This window comes from Malaya genurostris, chromosome 2 (assembly GCF_030247185.1).
Source record: "Malaya genurostris strain Urasoe2022 chromosome 2, Malgen_1.1, whole genome shotgun sequence".
Taxonomy (NCBI): domain Eukaryota; kingdom Metazoa; phylum Arthropoda; class Insecta; order Diptera; family Culicidae; genus Malaya; species Malaya genurostris.
In genome coordinates this window covers 330,970,124-330,980,376 of record NC_080571.1, presented here as the reverse complement: position 1 = coordinate 330,980,376, position 10,253 = coordinate 330,970,124, and the positions used below count along the sequence as shown (strand labels likewise).

General features: G+C 38.6%; 1 protein-coding gene across 1 annotated transcript; it reads right to left on the bottom strand.

The window, feature by feature from the left end:
- Window positions 1–3,800: 3,800 nt before the first annotated feature.
- LOC131429341 (uncharacterized) lies at window positions 3,801–5,066 on the bottom strand. Its single transcript, XM_058593415.1, has one exon. It carries the CDS (start codon window positions 5,064–5,066, stop codon window positions 3,801–3,803), a length of 1,266 nt encoding a protein of 421 aa, XP_058449398.1.
- Between the last annotated feature and the right edge of the window lie 5,187 nt (window positions 5,067–10,253).

Genomic DNA, 10,253 nt, shown 5'->3' with positions numbered 1-10,253 from the left:
CTGACAGAGTTTTTGAACCTGAAACTAAATCCAGAACCTTCACTCTTTATCTAAATTCTGAACCTAGTTTCAGAACATGGACCTGGATTCTTGAGCGAAAATCGGGATCTGAATTCTAGACCTGCATTTTGGACCTGGGTTATAGACCTGAACTCCTGATAGGAATAAATAGGTTTTCGTTTGTTTTGGACATGAGTTGTGATCCCAGGCTCAGATTCAAAATTCATGAAAGTTTTGAAACCTACTTTACGATAAGCATTTAAGTTATTCGGACGTTACTTCATAGTAAGACCATCTTAGATGTTATTTATGACTTTGAAGCTTCCTCTGAATTGAAGAAAAAATACGCGCTTTTTATCGTCTTAGAATAAGTGCACTTCGCATGATTTATTAAAAATATTTTTTGTGATTCATCGTCACTTTGGTATAAATCTGATTCGCTGCGTCTAAGCTCAAGCAAGTGTTCTGAGAATGAATCATAAAAGCTACTCTTATTTCTTCTTTTTTGTACTTTTAAATTTATTTGATGGCTGCAAATGCTACGGTAATGCATCCAAATGTGTGGTAAGTTGTGATGCAATTGAAAACCAATGGTAGGGCAAAAATCTTGCCTAGTTGCTAGTCCGTACAGAAGGCTTTACGAATGCTTCAAAATGACCTAAAACCTATTGAAGACTGTCCCAGAAAGTATGGACGCAAAAAAAACCGCTGCCATTTCGCAATGGTTCAGAATCTGTCAATTTTTATGGCTGCGTCCTGTTGTTTACACTCTTCTCTAACCACTTGTGCAGTTGTTTATTCGTTTTCATTAGTTTGTTTCGAAATGCGTGGACTTTCAGAAGAACAACGTCGAAAAATTGTGTACAAATGGTTCACAGAACGCGGACTGTCACTGAGAAAGATAGCAAAAATGGAAGAAGTAAGTGAAAAAGCCGTGCAAAATGCAATCAGGAAGTTCGGTGAGGATAACACCTTTGAGGATAAACCGAAAACGGGTCGAAAAAAAGTTCCGGCTAACCCTCAGTTGGATAAACGTATATTGAATGCGTTCGAGTAAAAGAAGGAGGTTTCAGTTCGGGATGTGGCAAAAAAAGTGGGCACTTCGAAGTCAAATGTTCTTCGTGCTAAAGAACGTTTGAGTCTTCGAACCTATAAGAAGCAGAAACAACCAAAACGTAGTCCGAAACAAGAAGCATCGATCAGGCCGAGGGTTCAAAAGCTGTACAATACGATTCTTGCTGGAAATTTGAACTGCATAATCATGGACGACGAAACCTACGTGAAACTCGATTACAAATCCTTGCCGGGACTACAATATTATACAATGCGAGAATGGTGTTAAACCAGTCCGAGACATCGATTGAAGTCGAAAAATTTGGTAATAAAGCTATGGTCTGGCAAGCAATTTTTTGCTACGGTAAGATTTCGAAACCCTTCATCACCACTGCTTCAATGAACAGCGAAATATACATCAAGGAATGTTTACAAAAACTTCTACCCATGATTCGAAGCCACAAGGATCCTGTTGTCTTCTTCTGGCCAGATCTTGCTTCTTGCCACTACTCGAAATCAACGGTAGAATGGTATACTACCAAAAATGTCACTTTCGTCCCAAAAGACATGAATCCACCAAATTCCCGCAACTTCGACCAATTGAGGAATTAATGAATTGCAAATTAATGAAGGCACATCTTAGGAAACATGTCTCGGCAGCCGAAAGCATTCAACAGTTCGAAAAATATTGGAAAAAAGAGTCAAAACTGGTCGCCAAGAAGTCTGTACGGAATTTAATGAGGAACGTTCGCAAGAAGGTACGCCAGCTAGTCTACAATGGCTAAGTAGCAAATGTTGAGAGTAATATTCTGTTGTTGTAGTCTAATATTATCAGTATATCGAATAAAATTTGAATATCTTAGTCTTGTGAATTATTTACAGCGAAGTCAAAGTGCGTCCATACTTTCTGCGACAGTCTTTACAGAAGTCTACTCACACTCACATTTTCTTAAATTTAGACCTCCCAATAGTAAATTTTCGGGAATGGCAATCCCCATGGTGGAAAGAGAATGAGCAAATCAATCACGAAAATTGTCCTTTTTATCCGAGCTAAACATTTAAAATGCGCACTCCAAAGCTAAGTATTTTTTTTTTGTTTTTAGACAGTCTTATTTTTACTCTTCAAGAGGTTCGCAGGATTGCTCTCGAAACACGATCGCAGTAGGCAAACGACCTTCTGTGTGTTGAATTGTTGATTGACTCCTGGTTTGACAGAAATTATGTAGTCGGTGAGAATAAAACGTTTTGCACATTGTGATGAAACCCAACTTCTCATTCTTGGTTCCATCTTACCCCATGGTCGAATCACTTGTTTTAAGCGAATCCTAGTCCTCATATCAACCCAAAAATCCAGCTTCGCGACACCTATGGAAGAGAATGATGAGTCGTCGTCTTTCTGGAAAGTAGGTAAAGCATCAACATTTCCTTTCCTACTCATCCTCTATCCTTCTGTTTAATGCTGTTGAAATATTTAGATTGAATTGGAATGGTATCAATTTAAAATACAATTTCCTAAATGGCTCTTATTTGTCAATCAGCATGAAGATATCAGTGCGCAATCCGCCAAGACCGATCGTCAACGCAGAGCAACGTGCGAGAGACTCGCAGGTTTGCTCTCTTAGAATTTACTCTTTGGTTGGACCAAGTTTACATCCAGAATCGAGAAGAGAGCGTTTCAGGCTTATGAAAAATCATTGTTACGGTCGTCGCTGAACGGTGGTTCTGTATTCCAAATGGCTGTATAGTTACACTTCCATGTAAATAAATGAATAATACTAATTTGAAACTTGATCTAATTTAATTAGTTTTCCCGGAAAACAAAATTATTTTTGTAATCAACTAATTGCACAGAAAAATTTTACCTATTCCATCATATTTATGCACCCCTTGAATGTTGGCGCCCGAGGCGGTCGGCTCACTTCCCACACCCTCACTACGGCTCTGCATACGAACACAATTTGTAATGACTACACATTTAAATTTCAATTATTTATCTTGTCAAATAAACTTACACAAGCTCTTCCCATTCACATCGACTTCGATTGATCACTGAAATATTGCAAGCAGCGAGAATGGAAGACATGTAGATCAAAAATGAGAATGAGACAGATGAGTAGTGAAAGACGGTGAAGACATGTAAATAGAAGAAAGCGAGATTAATGTGTGTGTGAGAGAGAGAGAGAGAACAACAAACCGAAGTATACAGCATTAAGTGTGAAAGAAGCATGTCAATTTTATTCGTATTCACGTCCTCCAGTTATGTCTGAAACATTACCCACCCGCCTTTTTTTTCAAATACAAAGCAGCTGAATGTTGAATTTGTTTGCACTTGGTTGGTACTTCGGATTTACATTTTTCAGTGGAATGAAATATCGTCATGCTCTTTTCCGGATTTATTTCTGCCCTAAGAATGACGAATTGGTTGAAGTTCTTTATTGTTATAAATCAGGAATGAGAACAAATTGGCTAAAATGGCACGTTCCCCTTGATAATTGGAGATTTGTGCCTCAGTTTACATTTATTTGCATAGGGGAAAAAAGAGAAAACTCGATTATTCATTTGATTATTTATTTGGCAACAAATAAAAGCCAGGTGTAATTAGTTTTTTGATTCGGTTGTTTATAAAATGTAAATTAACTAATAAATATCACGAAATAAGAGAAATATATTCGAATATTCATACCAATTGTAAAGATATTACATAAACATTGAATCGAAATGTTTAGTTCTCTGAATTCTATTTACTTCTAGCAAGAAAATTTGATTCCACTCGACAACAAAGCTGCTACCAGATCCCTAATGATTTCTATCATTCTGGTCCTGTAACTCGGATCATTTTTTAACGCATCCAAGCACATTCGTACCTTGTCCGGTCCACTGAACTTTGCATAATTCTCCGGAGATGAGAAAGTTTGATCAATATAACTTCTGGGTAGCAATGTCACATGATTCACCAAGAAATTGTCGATCAGTCCGGATATCCGATAATGCTTGCAAGATTCCAGAAACTGCCGTTCGGGAATGATCTCCTCTGGTGATAAACAATTGTCTATAAAGCATCGCCGCACGCAATTGTAGTAATAATCTATCAGTTCACAGTAATGTTGCTTTCGAAACTCTCCGGTGGTCGTTAAAGTCAACAGCATATTTACATCATAGGCAGGAGGTGCATAACGGGCGAATTGGAAATCTATGATCAGACATTCGAACGGTGTGCCATCGTCCGAATACTTGAACATAAGATTACTACCCCAAAGATCCCCATGGCAAATAACGTTTCGAAAAATGTTCGATGGCTTCACTAATTCGTAAATTTGCAGCACAAATTGAGGCAACGTTTCCAATATATTCGCTAAGTTTTCGTTTCCACGTTCGACCACTTTCACCAGCTCGCAAAGAATAGTAATTACATTTTCTAACTCCTCGACGCGGGGGTTGTTTTCCTTGCGAACCCAACAATTTTCATCTAACACTCCGGGATACAATTCCGGAAACGTACGACCGGTTTTCGTTTCCAACATCAGTGAAGCGGAGTGTAGTTTGGCCAATACTTCAAGTGCCTTTTCCAAGTGTGCCTTATCGAAGATACCCATGCCAGAATTACTGATTGTTCGAAAGTGCTTCGATTCAAGATTCTCAAACACTAATAGTTGGTTGTTTTTAGTAAAATAAGCCTCCGGTGCAAATCTGGTGAATGAAAACAACTTCGGAAGTAGATCTCTGTGTAGGTAAACTTCCTTTCGAAATGTTCCGGTTGATTCCAAGTATCGAGTAAGAGGCGGTAACCTTTTAGGTAACACTTTCAGGAAGAAACTTAATTTTCGAACATTATTATTATCTTGAGACACATTGAGATCAAGCACAAAATGATCACCGAGATATCCGACACGACTCGCGCTAAACGGCTTCACCACGACCGAATTGATGTCCCATTTTAACTCCGAATCGATGAAATAACGTGCAACGATGATTTCCAGGTCATTCTTTGTTAGATCAAACTTCTCCAGATCCATTGATATAATCTCAATCAATCTGGTAGGATACTTCACAATACGGTTGCTACCGATTCGAAATCCCGGAATGTTTACAAATATTGCTACTACTCGAGTCGAGGTCGCATAACTGAGTGCCATGGACACACAGATTAAATTAAAAGAACCCTGATGTGACTAAATTGATAACGAAATCAGTACCTAGAAAAGGGTCACTTCAAGGAAATCCGAAACATTCCGATAAGTTTATTTGAACCTTTCAGTCCAAAAACAATTAAGCTTATAAGCGTGAGTACGACAGAATGGTATCAAGCGATTAGACTTATTCTAAGAACAAGTTACGGTGTGGAATCATACAAGTAACATGTCCGAGCTATTCTGTAGGCTGAAGTAACTGTCGGGACAAATTTTTAGTCGGTATACAACACAAAAAGGCGACATTCAGGCGTCTTTATCGTTGGAGTCTAAGTTGGTCATACCTCACTCAGTCGTCTCTGAGAAAATGTAGCGCTTCTGTTTTGCAGGTTTTGACCAATATTGCCCATTGTTGCGAACTTGCAACGAGATACAAAGACAAGTTTCCGATTTCTTGAACTGGTTTAATTTCAGGGTAACAATTTCCAGTGACGACAACACCGTCGTTAAAAAATCCCTATCGAGAGACAAATTAAATCCATATATTGACAATATTGATAATAACTCTAATGAATATACATTCCAGACTGAATTTGGACTTACGTTTAGTGTCTCTAATGTGCGTCCTTCTTTATGTTTATCTCATAAACCGGTAAGAGTTATGCTACAAGATTGTTTATATTTTAGGTTAGGTTTAGAACTATCAGTTTGTCGATGTCTTATTTACCCCAAGTTTGGTGTTTATCTTGGTTTGCTTCATTCCGCAGGTTGCTTTTTAAACTATTCAAACAGTAGGGAGGTATCTAAAACTGATTCGTTTAGAAATTATGTTGACAACAAACGCTGGCTGATAAACCTGATTTAGTAAAAACGTACTATAAACTTGAGTTCATCACTTCTTCACTTTTTAAACTAGAATAATCAATTACTTTTTAAGCCGTTACATTAAGTATTACGAATTCGCTAGCTTTTTAGTAATTCCAACTAGTGTAAATTTCTCTTTTAAGTATTGCTGAAGTAATATTTAACAAAAGAATGCCAAGATTTACCACGATTTGCAAAAATGACTGAAATCAGTTCCGGAATTATTTTTCAGAATCCAGTTCAGCACGCAGACTCTGAACTAATCTCTGAAACTTGAAGACGATTTTTCGCCATGACTACCAAAATGGGTTGTATAGAGTACAGTAAAGTAAAATTTCGCATAATTCTTTAGGAGAATTATTATGGTTCTAAAAAGAACCGAATAGAAGAAATCTGGAATACAGAACTGGACCCTGAGTTCAAGACCAATAACAGACTCAGAATCCAGTTCCAATTCTAGAACTACAATTTCGAAACTAAAATCAGTTCCAGAATCCAGTTCTAGCACGCAGGCTCTGAATTCTAAACCTATATTGCGGAACTAAAATCTGAAACTTGAACTTTTCGTTACGACTACCGAAAAGCAAATGAGAGTTGCGACCTGAGCGTTCGAGGTTTTAACCACGCAGAAGGTGCACTCTCCGTCGCTGCTGGTTGATGATTTCACTCTCACGACGTCTGCTTCCATTGAACGCACGAAAAGAAATGATCGATTTTCGACCACGGTTCCCCTTTTATACGCACTCAGTTGAAGATATGTGCCTGACTACCTCAAAATCGTCGTCCTTGCGCGAAAAACCCAAGCGAAAGTAAAGAGTTTTCCGCGTTGTTTTCAAAGTTTGAGAAAACTTAATTTTTGTTTTGTTTATGGTTATCTCACACTGTTCAATATATTATCCTAAATTCCTGATCATATTTCTGATGAAATGGTGAAAGAATTATGTTGCTACCATTACTACAAGTCGAGATATTCATGATTAAGTTCTGCCCATTCTTCCATATGGCTAATTTTGAAAAGGCACCCCATAATAAAGTAAGTCGTATTCACGACAAAAAATTAAACAGATTTCAGTGAAGACATTTTTTTGTTGTTTTTTACTCGGCAAGCTTTAAGGTAAACCACATCAGGATGATCTGATTTAATCTTTATAATTTCAGTTTCAATTATTTATCGCCTCCTGTTTAGCTTTTGTTTCCTGAGACAGTGCCTTCTCTTGTTGTCGGATTTTACTCTGAATGTCTTTCTTTTCCTCCTCATTTTTTATTCTTTTAATTAGAGCAGGGAAAAGCCCACTGGAGTTAGTTTCTGTCAAATTTGCTCTCCAGCTGGCATAAAACCTCCTCATCTTTTGCATCAATAGATTACAATCATCCAAATAAAACATTTCCTTAAATCTATTGCTTCGATAGTAACGAAATCTAATGAGACAATAACATGAGAAACGATTTCTTGATAACATTAAGTGATAAATGAAAGCCGAAAAAATTGAAACATTTGTTAAATATGCGGCACATGCTAGTAAGGAGTGTATTGAAAAGTAGTTAGCAACATTGATTATTAAACAAAAGAGCGAAAAAAAACATATTTTGACATCAGTTTTCGATATATTGTAGAAAAATTACATTTTCATGCATTTCACTGATTATATTGAAGAAAATCCTAGTTTCGGTGAAACGCTCGCACTTTGGACTTGACATTCTTCATTAAATTCTGCACAGTTACTTTTGTGACTTTCCTGGTGGCAGCTTTCCAGTTTTTTTTAACTCCTGCATGTTTTGGGACACTGTACCTTGCTTCCGAAAGTGCCGCTTGACAATTGCCCAATACCTTTCAATTGGCCGAAGATCCGGGCAGTTCAGTGGGTTGATGTCCTTTTTCACGAATTGTACATTCTTTTTTGACAACCACTGTAGAACGGAGTTGGCGTAGTGGGCTGAAGCCAAATCCGGCCAGAAAAGAGGAGGAGCCTTATGCTTTCTGTACAGTGTGCCTTTCGTGAAGAAAATCGACGACCGCAAACCACAGGTACAAATTGCTTGCCAGACCAACACCTTCTGCCCAAAACTTTCCATCGCCACCGTGGTGTCAGCGTCGTCCAGGTCCTGGTACACCGATTTCGTATAATGTTGCGGTCCGGGCAGCGCTCGAGAGTCTTCCTTGGCGTAGGTTTCGTCGTCGATCAGGATGCATCCGTCTTTATTCTGTAGAATCCGGTTATACAGTTTTCGTGCTCTTGTTTTGGCCTGAACTGGTGCTGGTGTTGAACTGCTTGGCCAAATCCCGCGTCGACGCCGATGGGTTTTTCCTGATGTACTCAACCGCATTTAAGACCCGGCCGGGCTGACTGGGACCCGTTTTCCTACCGGATCGGAACAAATCCTTCATGGAAAGGGTCTTACCAAACTTCTCGATAATATTTTTGACACTGATGTGGTGCACTTTCACCCGTTTTGCAATTTCGTTGTACGTGACACCACTTTCTGAGCACCAAGTGTGCAGAATTTTCTTTCGCGTTTCCGGATCAATTCGACTCATCATTGAAACGAAAAACCGTACCGAAACCAATCGATTGCTGTTATTGACATGTAAACAAACATGTCACCGCAAAACACGCTGCAAAAAATTAAGCCATTTCAGAATAATAACTGTTTGAATGTTGCTAACTACTTATCGATACACTCCTCAATATCCATAATTAGTTCTAGCATAGGGATTCCGAAGAAAAAATAGCTCGGAGCAATCGATTCGCGACTGAAGTAGGTCTGCCACAAAACTAGCCTTACAAACATCGTGACAGACAGATAATAAATCGAGACCAATCAGTTTGCAGCTGTCATGGCAACTCGGCAAGTTCAATAGCCTGTTCGCACTATACTATACGACCGGGACGGGCCCATCCGGGACTATCCGGGACGTTTTTTCCTCATCGGCGATGACTGAGCTACCGGCGTGTGTATGTATTGGAATCGACGGTGCGAAAAACTCGGCGAGGAATATCGGCGGCAACCAAATGGATTTTATCCCGGATTCGGGATTCCAATACACGCCGGCAGCTCAGTCATCGCCGATGAGGAAAAAAACGTCCCGGATGGTCCCGTCCCGGTATAGTGCGAACAAGCTATAAAGGTTATCTCCATGGAAGACGTCGGAGGGCGAATCGGACAAATTTGCGTTGAATCGCTTCAATGCGTTGGGTGTCGTTTTGGTAATAAGCTGACCAGATAACCGCAACATATTCGCTAGTTGAGTGAACTAAAGCGCAATACAGAGCTTACAAGCAATGTACATCAGAGAATTTTTTAGTGACGCGGACAATAAATCCTGATAGCTTAGAGGCTTTGGAGATAGTGAACTCTATGTGCTTCTTAAAATTAAAACTTGGAATCCAGAAGAAAACCCAGGTCCTTAACAGATGATGCGCGTTCAAGAAGTTTGTGGAATATTATAGTCGAACCTGAATATAGACTTTTTGCTACTAGCATTTAGAGGCATCTAAAACCATTTTGTTGATGTTACACCAATTAGCTGAATTATAAAATTGTTTCTATGAAAACTCTGAGTCAGCTGCAGATTTGATTATATGAAATATTTTGAAGTCATCGACGAACGATAGTTCATACACTTGAACGAAAAATTTGAATCGTTGAAATACAATAAAAATATAAACGGTCCAAGGTGAATTCCACAGCTCAAAGCAAATGGTGAAGTTGTACAGTCTCCTATATTCAGTATCATTTCACGACTAGTTAGATATGATCGAATCCAATTGAAAAATTATCCGTTAAATCCTAGTCTACTTAACTTGGAGATCGATGATTGATTTTGTCGAACGCAGCAGAGAAATCGGTGTATACTGAGGTCTTTTCCACGCGGATTTTTCACGTGGATTTCCGAAGCTACGCGGTTTGCTTGTTTTGTCTTAGAAATGCATGCAACGTCGGGATCTGGTGTTATCTAGAAATTTTTTTTAAGTCAACTCTCGACACTTAGAAAATTTTCGATATAAAAAAATTGATTTTTAGATTACAGATCTCGACTTTTCATGCATTTCTAAAACATTGGGCACGAAAAATCTTTCGATTTCGGAAATCTCAACATTTTCCCAAGTCGATTTTTACAAAAACATTTTTTTTGGGATTACACCAGATCTTGACGTTTCATGCATTTCTAAAACATTGGGCACGAAAAATCTTTCGATTTCGGAAATC